Source organism: Pelophylax lessonae, assembly GCF_965119305.1.
Source record: "Pelophylax lessonae genome assembly, chromosome: 2".
NCBI lineage: Eukaryota > Metazoa > Chordata > Amphibia > Anura > Ranidae > Pelophylax > Pelophylax lessonae.
Window position 1 is genome coordinate 152,742,543 of NC_138769.1, and position 19,171 is coordinate 152,761,713.

The 19,171-nt window shown below is 43.8% G+C and overlaps 1 protein-coding gene across 1 annotated transcript in view; it reads left to right on the forward strand.

Moving 5' to 3' along the window:
- LOC309546498 (apoptosis-inducing factor 3-like) overlaps positions 1 to 19,171 on the forward strand; it is a gene marked incomplete at its 3' end in the record, with an annotated part of 218,559 nt that overhangs the window by 74,884 nt on the left and 124,504 nt on the right. The window contains exon 10 of the mRNA XM_082246237.1: positions 11,718 to 11,848. Coding sequence (XP_082102363.1) covers positions 11,718 to 11,848 — 131 coding nt within the window. The remainder of the gene's footprint in view (positions 1 to 11,717; positions 11,849 to 19,171) is intronic.

A 19,171-nucleotide genomic window follows, 5' to 3' on the forward strand; every position in this document is an offset into this window, starting at 1 on the left:
ACAATCATGAAGTGGAACGAAATTTATTGGATATTTCAAACTTTGTTAACAAATAAAAAAACTGAAAAATTGGGCGTGCAAAATTATTCAGCCCCTTTACTTTCAGTGCAGCAAACTCTCTCCAGAAGTTCAGTGAGGATCTCTGAATGATCCAGTGTTGACCTAAATTACTAATGATGATAAATAGAATCCACCTGTGTGTAATCAAGTCTCCGTATAAATGCACCTGCACTGTGATAGTCTCAGAGGTCCGTTTAAAGCGCAGAGAGCATCATGAAGAACAAGGAACACACCAGGCAGGTCCGAGATACTGTTGTGGAGAAGTTTAAAGCCGGATTTGGATACAAAAAGATTTCCCAAGCTTTAAACATCCCAAGGAGCACAGTGCAAGCGATAATATTGAAATGGAAGGAGTATCAGACCACTGCAAATCTACGAAGACCTGGCCGTCCCTCTAAACTTTCAGCTCATACAAGGAGAAGACTGATCAGAGATGCAGCCAAGAGGCCCATGATCACTCTGGATGAACTGCAGAGATCCACAGCTGAGGTGGGAGACTCTGTCCATAGGACAACCAGAAATATATAGTAACTAAGTAGAACTACTTCACTACTGTACTTAAGTACCGAAAGGCGGTATCTGTACTTTCCTGGAGTAGAATTTTTTTCTCCTACTTCCACTTTTACTTCACTACATTTTTTTCAATGATTTCAATACTTCTACTCTGATATTTTTTTTTGTGCTGCATAGTTACTCATTACAATTATAAAAATTACCACTGCCAGAACAGTAGATGGCAGGTTTCATGAAGTTCAAAAAAATGTGTATAATGTCATGTGTAAATCAGCGCATACGAAAATAAATGCTACTGTATGTATAAATAAAATGGTCTACATATCTGCTGTTAAGGGGAAAGAGAACCTCCCCCAACCAAGGAGAGTCACAAGCGTACATAGACCTTTTTTCTGGTAAGAGGCTGATTTTGCTATTTTCACTGGAAGTTGAGAGCACAGGTTTTGCAGTTTTGTTTCACTGGAAGAGTCTATTTGGATATTATTTTGCACTTACCTTCATCCGCCGGGTAAGGGGGAAATCCACAAGGTGGTGGTAGTCTGCACCTATGAATCTAGGCAGATTCATGGATGGACGCAGAGACCTCTACAGGCTAGATAATGGCACCCTGACTGCCATTGGGTATCGGGATGAAATCCTTGGACCTATTGACAGACCCTATGCTGGTGCAGTGGGTCCTGGGTTCCTCCTGGTAGGTGCACGACGATGCCTGGCCTCATGTGGCGAGAGTATGCAGCCAGTTCCTGGAGGATGAAGGAATTTATACCATTGAATGACCCCCATGCTCGTCTGACCTAAATCCACCTCTGGGACATTATGTTTTGGTCCATTCAATGCAGCCAGGTTGCACCTCAGTGTTCAGCAGCTCAGTGATGCCCTGGTCCAAGTCTGAGATAAAATACCCCAGGACACCATCTGTCTTATTGGGATCATACCCCGATGTCAGGCATGCATACAAGCATGTGGGGACCATATAAATTACTGAGTGGCATTTTTAATTTCTGCAATGACATTTCAGAAAAATGGACTAGCCTACTGCATCATTTTTTTTTTTTTTTTTTACTTTGATTTTCCGGATGTCTTTGAATTCAGCCTTCTATAGGTTGATAATTTTCATTTCCATCAAACGATGTGGCATCCTTCTGTTCCATTACACATTACCCAGTCCATATCTGTATAGATACCCAACATGATATTTTCACCCATTGAGATCTGATGTATTTTCAAAGTGTTCCTTTTCATTTTCTTGGTGTGTGTGTGTGTGTGTGTGTGTGTGTGTGTGTGTGTGTGTGTGTGTGTGTGTGTGTGTGTGTGTATAAACAGTATCTCACAAAAGTGAGTACACCCCTCTTATGTTTGTAAATATTTTATTATATCTTTTCATGTGACAACACTGAAGAAATGACACTTTGCTACAATGTAAAGTAGTGAGTGTACAGCTTCTATAGCAGTGTAAATTTGCTGTCCCCTCAAAATAACTCAACACACAGCCATTAATGTCTAAACCGCTGGCAACAAAAGTGAGTACACCCCTAAGTGAAAATGTCCAAATCAGGCCCAAAGTGTCAATATTTTGGGTGGCCACCATTTATTTTCCAGCACTGCCTTAACCCTCTTGGGCATGGAGTTCACCAGAGCTTCACAGGTTGCCACTGGAGTCCTCTCCACTCCTCCATGACGACATCACGGAGCTGGTGCATGTTAGAGACCTTGCGCTCCTGCACCTTCCGTTTGAGGATGCCCCACAGATGCTCAATTAGGGTTTAGGTCTGGAGACATGCTTGGCCAGTCCATCACCTTTACCCTCAGCTTCTTTAGCAAGGCAGTGGTTGTCTTGGAGGTGTGTTTGGGGTCGTTATCACGTTGGAATACTGCCCTGCGGCCCAGTCTCTGAAGGGAGGGAATCATGCTCTGCTTCAGTATGTCACTGTACATGTTGGCATTCATGGTTCCCCCAATGAGCTGTAGCTCCCCAGTGATGACAGCACTCATGCAGCCCCAGACCATGACACTCCCAGCACCATGATTGACTGTAGGCAAGACACGTGTTTGTGTACTCCTCACCTGGTTGCCGCCACACACGCTTGACACCATCTGAACCAAATACGTTTATCTTGGGCTCATCACACCGCAGAACATGGTTCCAGTAACCCATATCCTTAGTCTGCTTGTCCTCAGCAAACTTTTTGCAGGCTTTCTTGTGCATCATCTTTTAGAAGAGGCTTCCTTCTGGGACGATCGCTATGCAGACCAATTTGATGCTGTGTGCAGCGTATGGTCTGAGCACTGACAGACTGACCCCCACCCGCCCCTTTAACCTTTACAGCAATGCTGGCAGCACTCATACGTCTATTTTCCAAAGACAACCTCTGAATATGACGCTGAGCACGTGCACTCAACTTCTTTGGTCGACCATGGCAAGGCCTGTCCTGAGTGGAACCCGTCCTGTTAAACCGCTATATGGTCTTGGCCACCATGCTGCAGCTCAGTTTCAGGGTCTCTGCAATCTTCTTATAGCCTAGGCCATCTTTATGTAGAGCAACAATTCTTTTTTTTTTTTTTTTTTTTTTTTTTTTTAGATCCTCAGAGTTCTTTGCCATAAGGTGCCATGTTGAACTTCCGGTGACCAGTATGAGAGAGCGAGAGCGACAACACCAAATTTAACACATCTACTCCCCATTCACACCTGAGACCTTGTGACGCTAACGAGAGTCACATGACACTGGGGAGCAAACATGGCTAGTTGGGCCCAATTTGGAAATTTTCATTTGAGGCTGTACACACTTTTGTTGCCAGCGGTTTAGACATTAATGGCAGTGTATTGAGGTATTTTGAGGGGACAGCACATTTTACACTGTTATACAAGCTTGTACACTCACTACTTTACATTGTAGCAAAGTGTCATTTCTTCAGTGTTGTCACATGAAATGATATAATAAAATATTTACAAAAATGGGAAGGATGTACTCACTTTTGTGAGATAGTGTGTGTGTGTGTGTGTGTATACTGTACTCATATTCAAAGTGAAACATGCAACAAAAAAAATGCAATAAATGATCATATCAATCAACATAACAATCCAATGAAAACCATAAAGTGAACTTTAAATTCTAACCAACATGTCCTTTATACTTAAATTATACAGTATAAACACCTCCTCCCCAAAACACAAATCCTGTGCTGTCTTTGTGCTCACACTCACATTGTGCACTCACCAGACCTCTATGACCCTCTAACTTAATAAGTTAGTCCACAATAGATTGGCTATAGGCTGTCCTTGCAGGCAGCCTTTCAGCATTCCAAGTCACTTCCTAACAGCTTCTGATCTTTGCACCTTTAATTCTCCAAATGCATTTTGGCCTCCATGAATAAACAATAGACCAGAAAGCCATAGTGCAGTCATTTCTTTTGCAATGGTAAAAAAAAAAAAAAACACACTCTTCCAAGTGCACACTTGCTTTAAAAATACAAATGGCAGAATTCAATATGGCTTTACCACATGGATCCAAGATTTCCACCGCATACCAACTTCCCATTCACTTTCTGCATGTCTACAGACTTGAAGTGAATTAGGCAGAAATGTCAACAGTTCCACCCAAAATGTTTTGACCAGTTGTCTAAGTCAGGGGGAGATGTCAGTGGGTCAGCGGTGGCCATCTTGGATCCATGTGGTAGATTTACCATATTGAGTTGGAAGCTCTGCTCAAAAAACAAGCAGAAGGCAAATAACTAGTTGCCAGTATTACCAGTGGCCTTCCTGTAGCTGATCTTTACCCCATTACTATCTAACCATGCCTTGTATTGATGTAGATAGGGATGGGCTAGTATAGAACATGATCAAGACTAATTCAAACATTGGACTCTTAAAGTACCCAATACAATTGGACATTTTTTTATTTATACATACTAAAATGTAAGTAGAAAGTGTTTTGCTCACAATATAAATTGTATTCAATTGCCTTACTATTCAGAATTGTCCACACCTGCACCTGTCTACTTGAACAACATTTATATAAATGATTAACAAATGATAAGCCTGTACATTATGATAACATTGCTGAATATTATGATTAGATGAGACCGGTGATGGGGTGCAGACTAGACGAACCATGCTTTGTCCAGTGCTATGTATTAGTGTGGAGGCAGCCATCTTGGTAGGAGCATGGTTTTGATTCATTATGTGGACCCTTCAGCAATTAAAATATTAAGAGCTCAGTAGTGACATCACCAAATCTCACTCTAGTTCTCCTGAGACTAGCAGTCTGAGGCAGCAATATCTTAATTTTACACTGCAGATATACAGCTATGAGGCTGTAGGTACAGGAGTGCTAGGCACATTCACCAACTAGGAAGTGCACTGCTATTTTTTTAGGAACTTGGGACAAAATGTATATTTGTCAGGGTACTGCACAGACAATACATTTTTTTCCTAGAGCATAACAGAGTTTCACTTTTTAGGTTACCATATTTTTCGCTCCATAAGACGCACCTGACCATAAGACACACCTAGGTTTTAGAGGAGGAAAACAAGAAAAAAAAATATATTGGGAACCAAATATATATAATATATAATATATATATACACACACACACACACACACACACACACACACACACACTTTATATATATATATATATATATATACACACACACACACAATATATTAATAGTGGGTACTTGCAGAGATTTGCTTGTAGGCACTGTCTGTGGCTGAGCCCGGGAGGAAGCATGCGGCTGCAGTATAGAGAAAAGCTTCCTGTGTATGGCTCCTCCTGTGTCAGGCGGAGTGCATCTGATATCACTCCACCAGTGAGCCAGATCTATACAGGAAGTAGCGGCCTCCTGTCAGTAAGTGATGGCTGAGCCAGGACTCAGGGAACACCGCAGGGAGACTCAGTATTCGCTCCATAAGACGCACAGACATTTCCCCCCACTTTTTTTTTGAGGGGGGGGGGGGGAGTGCGTCTTATGGAGCAAAAAATGCATTAATTTCCACTTTTATCCCATTAGGACCGCCTGCCCGCATTGTACTGCAGACGTATGACGCCTACAGACACAGTGATGTACCTGTACGTCGCTGCCTGTTTCCAGGTTAACGGCGCTCTCCCCCACCCACTGACTTCCTCTGTGATTGGACACAGCAGAATTTTGTCTGCAGATCCCAGGCAATGATTCATGGCCGTCACCTGCTGATTGGATGGGTCCAGTCGCAGCACAGACAAACAACACAGGGCCCTGTACAGAGGAAACAATCTTTGTTTCATCTCCCAACAAATATATTTTTAGTTAAAGCAGCACACATTACACACATTAACACTTATTAGGCACACACTTAACCTATTGATTGCCCTGAGATGTTAACCCCTTCTCAGCAAGGGTCATTAGTACAGTGACCGTGTATAGTATTATTACCAGAGATGTATAGTAACAAAGTAGAACTACTTAAGTACTGTACTTAAGTACCGAAATGCGGTATCTGTACTTTCCTAGAGTAGAATTTTTTTCTCCTACTTCTACTTTTACTTCACTAAATTTTTTTCGATGATTTCGATACTTCTACTCCGATATTTTTTTTTTGTGCTGCATCGTTACTCGTTACTTTTCTCTGCCTTTCCCTTTTTCTTTTTTGTTTGGTTTCCCTCCTTACTGCTCTCTCCTACTCTTTCAATTATCCTCACTATTCTGCCTTCCCCCCTCCCCTCCCCTTTTCTATAGGAAGGCAAAGGTAAAGATACCCCCCTTTTTCATGGGTACCTGGTCTCTGGCCATTTGGGTAGCGTTGTTCCGCTCCAGGCTTCCGCTGGGCCGGCGTGGAGTGCTCCCACATGCGCCTCTCCTCTCGGCGCTCTGACATGTGTGGCGGCCTTCGGCCACTCCGCTCCTCCCCTCCTTGTCTCCATTCGCTGACGTCTCAGCGCTGGGAGGCGGGGATTCCGGCGCCCGTGCAGTAGAGGCACGTGCGCATGCGCAGTGCGATCGAGGCACTGGCGGCCATCTTGGTTAAGGAAAACATGGGGGGGTCTCTGATGTAAGGGGAGCTCTGTGTGGAGGGGCTCTGATGTAGGAGGAGCTCTGTGGGGGGCTCTATGGGGGGGCTCTGATGTAAGGGGCGCTCTGTGGGGATGGTCTCTGATGTAAGGGGGCTCGTTGTTGGGGTCTCTGGATGTAAGGGGGGCTTTGTGTGAGGGGTCTCTAAAGTAAGGGGGCTTTGTGTGGGGGGTCTCTGATGTAAGGGGGGCTCTGTGTGGGGGGTCTCTGATGTAAAGGGGGCTTTGTGTGGCGGTCTTTGTAAGGGGGCTCTGTGTGGGGGGTCTCTGATGTAAGGGGGCGCTGTGTGGGGGGTCTTTGATGTAAGGGGGCTCTGTGTGGGGGGGTCTCTGGTGTAAGGGGGCTCTGTGGGGGGGTCTCTGATGTAAGGGGAGCTCTGTGTGGGGGGGGTCTCTGATGTAAAGGGGGCTCTGTATGGGGGTCTCTGATGTAAGGGGGCTCTGTGTGGGGGTCTTTGATGTAAGGGGGGCTCTGTGTGGGGGGTCTCTGATGTAAAGGGGGCTCTTTATGGGGGCTGGGGGGTCTCTGCTGTAAGGGTGCTCTGTGTGGGGGTCTCTGATGTAAGTGGGGCCTCTGTGGGGGGTTTCTGTTGTAAGGGGGCTCCGTTGGGGGGTTTCTGTTGTAAGGGGGGCTCCGTTGGGGGGTCTCTGATGTAAGGGGGGTCTCTAATGTAAGGAGGGCTAAGTTTGTAGTGATCATAAAAAAGAAAAGTCAAATGAAGTGCAACATAAAGTGCAAGAAAAAATGTGCAGGGCGCTGGTGGGGGTGCCACAGGATCAGCTCGCACAGGGCGCTTGAACACCTAAGGCCGGTCCTGGTTGGGAGGTTCTTTCCCATTAACAGCAGATATGAAATTATATTCATCTTGTTTTGTCACATATATATATATTTGAAGATTCACAATATTTGGAACTTTTTATTGACTTAGATTTCATACACTCTTCCTTTATTTCATTATTGGAATATATTGTTGTATATCACATTGGTTTTTATATGATTTTGCGCACCAATAAGCTGTGGAGAAAAAAAAACATGCAGGGAAGAGAAGGAGGGATGCTTTAAAAGGGGAATGGAGGGACATACTTTATCTGTTTTTTGTTTACAAAAAGTTACAGCCTAAGGAATTGTGATTGTCCTTTAGGTTAATCATTTGAATAAATCATTTGAAATAATAAAAAACAATATAATGTTCAAACTTTTGACTTCTTCCTTTAATAACTACATAACACAGTACTTCTACTTCTACTTTCAGTACTTGAGTAGAATTTTTTTTTCAAAACTACTGGTACTTTTTACTTTTAGTACTTAAGTAGCATTTTTTTTGAAAAAACTACTTGCAATACTTAAGTAAAAAAAATGTTGAATACTTTAGTACTTCTACTTAAGTAACTTTTTCTGCGAGCACTTCCACTTCTACTTAAGTCACTTTTTGATCGAGCACTTCCACTTCTACTCAAGTAGAAATTTCGAGTACTTTATACAAGTCTGATTATTACTGATCACTGTATTTGTGTCACTGGTGATGTCAGTATCAGTCAGTTCCCACTCAGTGTCAGTAGGTGTCATATTGCTTGCCGCACACACTGCCGAATCACAGTCCCACTATAAGTTGCTGATCACAGCCATTACTATTCCAAAATAAATAAATAAAAATATATATATACCATAGTTTTAAGACCCTATAACGTTCACACAAACCAAATAATATACACTTATTGGGATTTTTGTTTACCAAAGACATGTAGCAGAGTGCATTTTGGCATACATTTTATGAAGAAATTATTTATTATATATCATTTTTTATTTTATTGGATATGTTTTATAGCAGAAAATAATAAAACTCTTTATATATATATACACTAAACAAAGTTGTGATCAAATACCACCAAAATAAAGATCTATTCATGTTTAAAAAATGAAACAAATTTCATTTGGGTACAGCATTACATGACCACGCAATTACCAGGTTAAGTAGCGCAGTGCTAAAAAGCAAAAAATGCCTGATCATAAGGGGGGAAAACCTCCTGGAGTGGTTAAAATGTTTTCCTAGTCCTGAACATAGAAACATAGAAACATAGAATGTGTCGGCAGATAAGAACCATTTGGCCCATCTAGTCTGCCCAATATATCTGAATCCTATGAATAGTCCCTGGCCCTATCTTGTATGAAGGATAGCCTTATGCCTATCCCATGCATGCTTAAACTCCTTCACTGTATTTGCAGCTACCACTTCTGCAGGAAGGTTATTCCATGCATCCACTACTCTCTCAGTAAAGTAATACTTCCTCATATTACTTTTAAACCTTTGCCCCTCTAATTTAAAACTGTGTCCTCTTGTGGTAGTTTTTCTTCTTTTAAATATGCTCTCCTCCTTTACCGAGTTGATTCCCTTTATGTATTTAAATGTTTCTATCATATCCCCTCTGTCTCTTCTTTCTTCCAAGCTATACATGTTAAGGTCCTTTATCCTTTCCTGGTAAGTTTTTTCCTGCAATCCATGTACTAGTTTAGTAGCTCTTCTCTGAACTCTCTCTAGAGTATCTATATCCTTCTGGAGATATGGCCTCCAGTACTGCGCACAATACTCCAAGTGAGGTCTCACCAGTGTTCTGTACAGCGGCATAAGCACTTCTCTCTTTCTACTGCTTATACCTCTCCCTATACATCCAAGCATTCTGCTGGCATTTCGTGCTGCTCTATTACATTGTCTTCCCACCTTTAAGTCTTCTGAAATAATTACTCCTAAATCCCTTTCCTCAGATACTGAGGTCAGGACTGTGTCAAATATTCTATATTCTGCCCTTGGGTTTTTACGCCCCAGGTGCATTATCTTGCACTTATCCACATTAAATTTCAGTTGCCAGAGTTCTGACCATTCTTCTAGTTTTCCTAAATCCTTTTCCATTTGGCGTTTCCCTCCAGGAACATCAACCCTGTTACATATCTTTGTGTCATCAGCAAAAAGACAAACCTTACCATCGAGGCCTTTTGCAATATCACTTATGAAGATATTAAACAAAATTGGTCCCAGTACAGATCCCTGAGGTACCCCACTGGTAACATGACCTTGTTCTGAATGTTCTCCATTGACTACAACCCTCTGTTGTCTGTCACTCAGCCACTGCCTAATCCACTCAACAATATGGGAGTCCATGCTCAATGACTGCAGTTTATTGATAAGTCTTCTATGTGGGACAGTGTCAAAAGCCTTACTAAAATCTAGATATGCAATGTCTACTGCACCTCCACCGTCTATTATTTTAGTCACCCAGTCAAAAAAATCTATAAGATTTGTTTGACATGATCTCCCTGAAGTAAACCCATGTTGTTTTTCATCTTGCAATCCATGGGATTTAAGATGTTCCACAATCCTATCCTTTAATAGGGTTTCCATTAATTTGCCTACTATTGATGTCAGACTCACTGGTCTATAGTTGCTCGATTCCTCCCTACTACCTTTCTTGTGAATGGGCACGACATTTGCCAATTTCCAGTCTTCCGGGACGACTCCTGTTACTAATGATTGGTTAAATAGATCTGTTAATGGTTTTGCCAGCTCACCACTAAGCTCTTTTAATAATCTTGGGTGTATCCCATCAGGACCCTGTGACTTATTTGTCTTCACTTTAGACAGCAATCTTAGAATGTCTTCCTCTGTAAAGACACATGCATCAAATGATTCATTAGTCATCCTTTCAAGTGGAGGTCCTTCTCCTTCTTTTTCTTCTGTAAAAACTGAACAGAAGTATTCATTAAGGCAGTCAGCTAGCCCTTTATTTTCTTCTACATACCTTCCGTCCTTTGTTTTTAATTTAGTTATTCCTTGTTTTAATTTCCTTTTTTCATTTATATATCTGAAGAATGTCTTATCCCCCTTTTTCATAGACTGAGCTAGTTTTTCTTCTGCCTGCGCTTTAGAAGTTCTTATAACTTGCTTGGCCTCTTTCTGCCTAAAGATGAATATTAAAATCTATATTAAAAAACTTTTGATATTGGCATTTTGAATGGCTCTAGAATGCCGCCTGCCTGCTTAGGGGATAAAAATCTCTAGTCAGACATTCATTTTATTGTAATTTTAACACCTCTTCTGACAATCTGTGATAATGCAGGCCAATGATCGTTTTAGTGCCACCCTCTTTGTGAGTGCATTACAGCTGACCCTGTGAGAAGTATACTGTATCTGATGGAAGTATTCCTTCCAATAATTTTTTTTTTTTTTGATAATCCATTTTGTTCTGCTGGTGTGTGATAATGTCTTATGAATTATATAGTATAAAATCTTTTTTTTTTTTATCTCATGCTACCTAATTCATATGACTCTTTATGTAAGGTGCTTGACTCCCACCACACTACTGCCACCATACTGAAGATCCAGCACTTTAACTGGTGCCCTTAGGAGTTCAATAGGCAAGGACTGACAAAAAGATCCTGTACATCTTGATTTTTTTTTTTTTTTTTTTGACACCCTCCGTACTTTGGCTTCAAACCACTAACATTACTGAGCCAGCTAGTCCAGTCAGTGCTACTTCACATGTCAAAGTCTTCTATGTTTTATATTATGGAAAATCTATTTAAACCTGTGATTTTTAGGTTTTATGATACTTTTTGTAGTTTCCCCTATTTACAAACCATGCAAGGCAGCAGGGGAGTGTCTATGGCCACTGTCTGCTCATGGTCTGGTGAGATAGAACAGTGCAGCCACTGACATGTCCCCATTCCTCATCTTCAGGAACATTATAGTTACAGATTATGAAGTGGACATTACTAAGTGTGCAGAGCATGGCCAGTGCCATTTCCTAAATCCTTCCTCAGGACCAGTGTATGTATTACTACTCTGCTGCCAAACAGCTTGGCAGGAGCCAATTCTTGAAAAAAGGACAGCCAGTAAAAGGTAAATCAACATTTTACATTTTTAGGGGAAAAAACAATAGTCCAGCTGCAGTACCTGGCTGTCAATGCACTTTTAGGTAAACTTAATAGGTTTTCTGTTTTTTGCATTGTTTTCTACATTGTGTTGGCAATCCACTGATTTATTTTACTCCTTGTCTAGAGCTGTGCTTCTACTTACTTTAATTTTTCTTACATTTATGTTTAGACCAAGAGAACTTCAGTGCCCTGGCTCTACGCTAAAAAATGTATTTTATTTGCGGTCTCCAGAAGATGCCACAGCAATCAGCAAAGAAGCTACAGGCAAAAATGTGGTGATTATGGGCAGCTCTTTCATAGGTAGGTTTGTAAATCAGTAGACGTAAGTCATGTGAAAAGATCAAATGTTTCCATTATGTTTCGAATCCCAGCTGTACTTTTTGAGAGGGCCCAGTAGAATATAGAGCTGTTTTCATGTATCCTTATACACTGCTCAAAAAAATTAAAGGAACACTTTGAAAACACATCAGATCTTAATAGGGAAAAATATCATGCTGGATATCTATACTGATGTGGACTGGGTAATGTGCTAGGAATGAAAGGATGCCACATCGTTTGATGGAAATGAAAAATATAAACCTACAGAGGGCTGAATTCAAAGACACATCAAAAATCAAAGTGAAAAAATGATGCAGCAGGCTAGTCCATTTTGCTGAAATTTCATTGCAGCAACTCAAAACGGTACTCAGTAGTTTGTTTAGCCCCCACGTGCTTGTATGGATGCCTGACAATGTCGGGGCATGCTCCTGACGAGACAACGGATTGTGCCCTGGGGTATTTCCCCTAGACCAGGGCATTACTAAGCTCCTGAACAGACTGAGGTGCAATCTGGCAGCATTGGATGGACCGAAACATGATGTCCTAGAGGTGTCCTATTGGATTTAGGTCAGGCGAGCATGGGGGCCATTTAATAGGAACTGGCTGCATACTCTTGCCACATTAGGCAGGGCATTGTCATGCACCAGGAGGTACCTAGGACCCACTGCACCAGCGTAGGGTCTGACAATGGGTCCAAGGATTTCATCCTGATACCTAATGGCAGTCAGGGAGCCATTGTCTAGCCTGTAGAGGTCTGTGTGCCCCTCCATGGATCTGCCTCCCTAGACCATCACTCACCCACCACCAAACCGGTAATGCTGAACAATGTTACAGGCAGCACAACCTTCTCCAGACCCTTTCATGTCTATCATGTGCTCAGGGTGAACCTGCTCAGGGTGAAAAGCACAGGGCACCAGCGGCGGACTTGCCAATTCTGGTGTTCAATGGCAAATGCCAATCGACCTCCACGGTGTCGGGCAGTGAGCTTGGAGCCCACTAGAGGGCGTTTGGCCCTCAGGCCACCCTCATGAAATCTGTTTCTGATTGTGTGGTCAGAGACATTCACACCAGTGGCCTGCTGGAGGTTATTTTGTAGGGCTCTGTCAATGTTCATCCTGTTCCTCCGTGCACAAAGGAGCAGATACCAGTCCTGCTGGTAGGCTAAGGACCTTATATGGTCCTGACCAGTTTTCTTACAATAACTGTCTGTCTCCTGGTATCTCCTTCATGATCTTGAGACTGGGAGACACAGCAAACCTTCTGGCAATGGAACGTATTGATGTGCCATCCTGGAGGAATTGGACCGCCTCTGCATCCTCTACAGGGTCCAGGTTTCGCCTCATGCTACCAGTAGTGACACTGACCCTAGCTAAATGCAGAACTAGTAAAAAAATTAGAAAACATTCGTAGGGAAAAAGGTCAGTGCCCTCCACCTGTAAAACCATTCCTGTTTTGGAGGTTGTCTCATTGTTGCCCATCTAGTGCACCTGTTCATTTTTTTATTAACATCAAAGCAGCTGAAACTGATTAACAACCCCCTCTGCTACTTAACTGACAAAATCAATATCCCAGGAGTTTAATTGACTTGATTCTATACTCTGATTAATAAGCGTTCCTTGTATTTTTTGTAACAGTGTAACATTTCTGAATCTTGACAGTATAGTACCAAGGGCAGTATAAATATAGCAAAACAATTACAAGCAATGTGAGCATTATCAGGTAAAATAATCTACTAAATGGGCACTAATATGAGACTATGTAGTGAGGAGTGTTCTTCCTGTACTGGCTCTGATCTGTGTAATGCCAAAATGAGAGTTGATGTATCTGCTGGTTCATGCAAGTGTGCAGTGCATATGACAAAACTTTTGTTTTTCTGTGGACCATTTTTTGTGTACCTTTTGCCTATAATCACTTGGACATTTTTATCCATTATTGTTTACACTTAAGATGATTTACTAAAGGATTTGAAAATGTTCATACAATGCAAATGTGTGAATATTCACTTCAGTTATTCAGTCATGTGCAGATAGAATAAATAAAACAGAAATTTGCTTTCCGTATGATTTAGATAAGTAAATTGAACATTCATACAATATTTGTGATCATTGGGTCTATCCAGAAAATATTTTCACTCCTCCAAAAATCATTGCTGAGCTCTACCCAGTGGAAAAGAACTCACAAAAAAGTGGTATGTTTGTTGATGGACAGTTTTTTATTCTTAAACACATATATCTCACTGTACCTATAGAAGATGTTCATTCTTTGAAACATGTCTGCCAAACTGCAGGTAACTGAACTAAGATGATGAGCAACATACTCAATCCTGTATTCCAGGACCATACTTTAACTGAGCATTGCAGAAATTACCTTCTGCCCTGCTTTTTTTGTGTGGATGTCTTAGAACAGGTCATCAGACAAATCTCCAGAATGGCTGTAATTTCCATTCAAATGTGTAGAACCTTGTGGCTCAGAGTAGAGCTGCATGATTCTGGATAAAATGAGAATCACAATTTTTTTTGCTTAGAATAAAGCTCACAATTCTCTCACGATTCTCGGCTTTACATCATCTTTCACATTATATGAAAAATTGGGCTAATTTTCAGTGGCGGCTGGTGCTCAAAAATTTTTTTGGGGGGGGGCGCTAAAAGAAAAATGCAATAGGTATTGCTTTGCGTCAAAAAACGCGGTAAAAAATTGCGTGACTTTGAGGTCTAGGTACAGGCATGGCACAGGTGATGGTACAGGCATGGCACAGGTCATGGTACAGGAGATGGTATAGGCATGGTAAGGGCACAGGTCGTGGCACAGGTGATGGTATAGGCATGCAAAAAATTTGGGGGAGCATACCCATGTATTTCTAAAGCTGCTGCAGCTATGAACCAAAAGACATGTATATTAAAAAAGAATAGCGCGCAAATGCAAAAGAAATAACTACCAAATCTGAAGACAATCCATAAATAAAAATGGGGGTTTGGTCCCACCATATGGCCATATCGTGCTCAAGCCCACTACTGCATCAAAGTACCCCATTATCAGTGGGTCCTACACTATCCATGAAAAAGAGATGAATCCAGCCTTTCTAACCCTTGGAGATACTACTCCTTGCTGGGAAGGATGTGCAAATGCACTACAGGGGACTCCTCCTATATCCACTTGATGGTGGACACTGATTGAGTACAGGTGTGTGTGGGGGGGGTGGGGAGGGTTGCTCAACCTCGATAGTCTGGTCAGACCGAATACATAATAAACAGGCAAAAAATTTGGGGGAGCATACCCATGTATTTCTAAAGCTGCTGCAGCTATGAACCAAAAGACATGTATATTAAAAAAGAATAGCGCGCAAATGCAAAAGAAATAACTACCAAATCTGAAGACAATCCATAAATAAAAATGGGGGTTTGGTCCCACCATATGGCCATATCGTGCCCACCCCCCCCCACACACACCTGTACTCAATCAGTGTCCACCATCAAGTGGATATAGGAGGAGTCCCCTGTAGTGCATTTGCACATCCTTCCCAGCAAGGAGTAGTATCTCCAAGGGTTAGAAAGGCTGGATTCATCCCTTTTTCATGGATAGTGTAGGACCCACTGATAATGGGGTACTTTGACGCAGTAGTGGGCTTGAGCACGATATGGCCATATGGTGGGACCAAACCCCCATTTTTATTTATGGATTGTCTTCAGATTTGGTAGTTATTTCTTTTGCATTTGCGCGCTATTCTTTTTTAATATACATGTCTTTTGGTTCATAGCTGCAGCAGCTTTAGAAATACATGGGTATGCTCCCCCAAATTTTTTGCCTGTTTATTATGTATTCGGTCTGACCAGACTATCGAGGTTGAGCAACCCTCCCCACCCCCCCCCCCCACACACACCTGTACTCAATCAGTGTCCACCATCAAGTGGATATAGGAGGAGTCCCCTGTAGTGCATTTGCACATCCTTCCCAGCAAGGAGTAGTATCTCCAAGGGTTAGAAAGGCTGGATTCATCTCTTTTTCATGGATAGTGTAGGACCCACTGATAATGGGGTACTTTGACGCAGTAGTGGGCTTGAGCACGATATGGCCATATGGTGGGACCAAACCCCCATTTTTATTTATGGATTGTCTTCAGATTTGATGGTATAGGCATGGCACAGATATGGTATAGGCATGGCACAGGTCATGGTACAGGCATGTCACAGGTCATGGTACAGGAGATGGTATATGCCCCCTGTCAATGCAGAGACCAGCGTACATGCCCCCTTTCAATGCAGAGACCAGCGTTCATGCCCCCTTCATTGTAGTGACCAGCGTACATGCCCCCTTCAATGCAGAGATCAGAGTGCGTGCCCCCTTCAATGCAATGAACACTGTGCTGTGCCCCCTTCAATGCAATGAACACTGTGCTGTGCCCCCTTCAATGCAATGAACACTGTGCTGTGCCCCCTTCAATGCAATGAACACTGTGCTGTGCCCCCTTCAATGCAATGAACACTGTGCTGTGCCCCCTTCAATGCAATGAACACTGTGCTGTGCCCCCTTCAATGCAATGAATACTGTGCTGTGCCCCCTTCAATGCAATGAATACTGTGCTGTGCCACCAACACTGCAATGAATACTGTGCTGTGCCGCCAACACTGCAATGAATACTGTGCTGTGCCCCCACAATGCAATGAATACTGTGCTGTGCCCCCACAATGCAATGAATACTGTGCTGTGCCCCCACAATGCAGAGTTCAGCGTGCGTGCCCCCTTCAATGCAACTGTGCTGTGCCCCCTTCGATGCAACTGTGCTGTGCCCCCTTCAATGCAATGAATATTGTGCCGTGCCCCCTTCAATGCAATGAATATTGTGCCGTGCCGTGCCCCCATCAATGCAGAGTTCAGCGTGCGTTCCCCTTTTCAATGCAGTGTGCCACCCCCACCCCCCCCAGACCAGTGCACTTACCTGGAGCAGGTCCCGGACTCCCGGCGAGCGGCTTCTTCTCACTCCGGCTTCGGCGGGCGGCTTCCGGCGGCGCGTCTTCTCGAGTCCTCCTCCCGCTCCCGTCTCCTCCTTGGCTCGGCCAATGGTATGGGGATTGCCATGCGGCCAATCAGGAAGCCGGTATTAGACTGGCTTCCTGATTGGAGGAGGAGGATCAGTGTGACAATAGCGAATTTTCATTCGCTATTGTCACACAAAGGGTGGGCACGGGACGCACTGCTCTGCGCCCCGGGACCACCCTTTCCATCGCCCTATTAGAGCCTCTGGCCGGACGCATGGATGGGGGGCGGCGCCCCTGCGCCCTCAACACACCAGCCGCCACTGCTAATTTTACTGTTTAGTTTTTTTTTTATTAATTTGTATTTCTGCAAAAAAAAAAAAAAATGTACAATTTTTGGGGGTTCCAAGTAATTTTCTAGCAAAAAATACTGATTTTAACTTGTAAGCAACAAGTGTCAAAAAAGGCTTAGGCTCCTTTCACACAATCCGCTGTCTGGTGCGGTCTGTTCTCTGCTCAGCGGGGGATGGATCCACCGATCCACGCTGAGCAGGCAGATGACAGCTCCCTCTCCACTCTGTGTGCGGAGAGGGAGGTGTCGGAACCCCGCTGCTCTCTATGGGGAAATCTAATTAGAATGGACCGCCTGTCCGCTCTCATCTGATCCCCTCAACGGATGGAAAATAGGGTTTCTATCCGTCCAGACAGGATCAGAATCGGATAGCAGCGGGTGTCAGTGGACATGTCTCCGCTGACATCCACTGCCCCATAGGGATGCATGGAGGATCCGATCAGATCCGCCTAAAACACTGACAGGCGGATCTGATCGGATCGTTTGTGTGAAAGGGGCATTAGTCTTTAATAGGTCAAACTGCCCTTACTTACAGACAGACGTTGATTCCTTTGATCTAAAACAGGGGTCCTGGAACTTTTTAAACAGGGGGCCAGTTCACGGTCCCACAGACACTTTTGGGGGCCGGACTATAGTTTGAAGAAAAATATGAATGATTTCCAATGCGCATATTTTTTATTGTTTTATTTATATAGTGGCGGCTGGTGCTCAAAGTTTTTGGGGTGGGCGCAAATAGAAAAATGTAATAGGCATTGCTTTTCAGCAAAAAACGCTGTAAAAAATTGCGTGACTTTGGGGTCACAAAAGTGTGAAAGGGGCCTTCAGTAATCAAGGTATAGTGTGCCCCCTTTCAATGCAGAGTGACCACAGCGTGCCCCCTTTCAATGCAGAGTGACCACAGCATGCCCCCTTTCAATGCAGAGTGACCACAGCGTGCCCCCTTTCAATGCAGAGTGACCACAGCATGCCCCCTTTCAATGCAGAGTGACCACAGCGTGCCCCCTTTCAATGCAGAGTGACCACAGCGTGCCCCCATCAATGCAGAGTGACCACAGCATGCCCCCATCAATGCAGAGTGACCACAGTGTGCCCCCATCAATGCAGAGTGACCACAGTGTGCCCCCATCAATGCAGAGTGACCACAGCGTGCCCCCATCAATGCAGAGTGACCACAGCGTGCCCCCATCAATGCAGAGTGACCACAGCGTGCCCCCATCAATGCAGAGTGACCACAGCGTGCCCCCATCAATGCAGAGTGACCACAGCGTGCCCTCTTTTCAATGCAGAGTGACCAGCGTGCCCCCTTTTCAATGCAGAGAGACCAGCGTGCCCCCTTTTCAATGCAGAAAGATCAGCGTGCCCCCATTCAATGCAGAGACCAGCGTGCTGTGCCCCCCTTCAATGCAGAGAGACCAGCGTGCCCCCATTCAATGCAGAGAGACCAGCGTGCCGCGCCCCATTCAATGCAGAGAGAGCAGCATGCCCCCATTCAATGCAGAGAGACCAGTGTGCCATGCCCCCTTTAATGCAGAGAGACCAGCGTGCCCCCATTCAATGCAGAGAGACCAGCGTGCCCCCATTCAATGCAAAGTTTTTGGGGTGGGCGCAAATAGAAAAATGTAATAGGCATTGCTTTTCAGCAAAAAACGCTGTAAAAAATTGCGTGACTTTGGGGTCACAAAAGTGTGAAAGGGGCCTTCAGTAATCAAGGTATAGTGTGCCCCCTTTCAATGCAGAGTGACCACAGCGTGCCCCCTTTCAATGCAGAGTGACCACAGCGTGCCCCCTTTCAATGCAGAGTGACCACAGCATGCCCCCTTTCAATGCAGAGTGACCACAGCATGCCCCCTTTCAATGCAGAGTGACCACAGCGTGCCCCCTTTCAATGCAGAGTGACCACAGCGTGCCCCCATCAATGCAGAGTGACCACAGCATGCCCCCATCAATGCAGAGTGACCACAGCGTGCCCCCATCAATGCACAG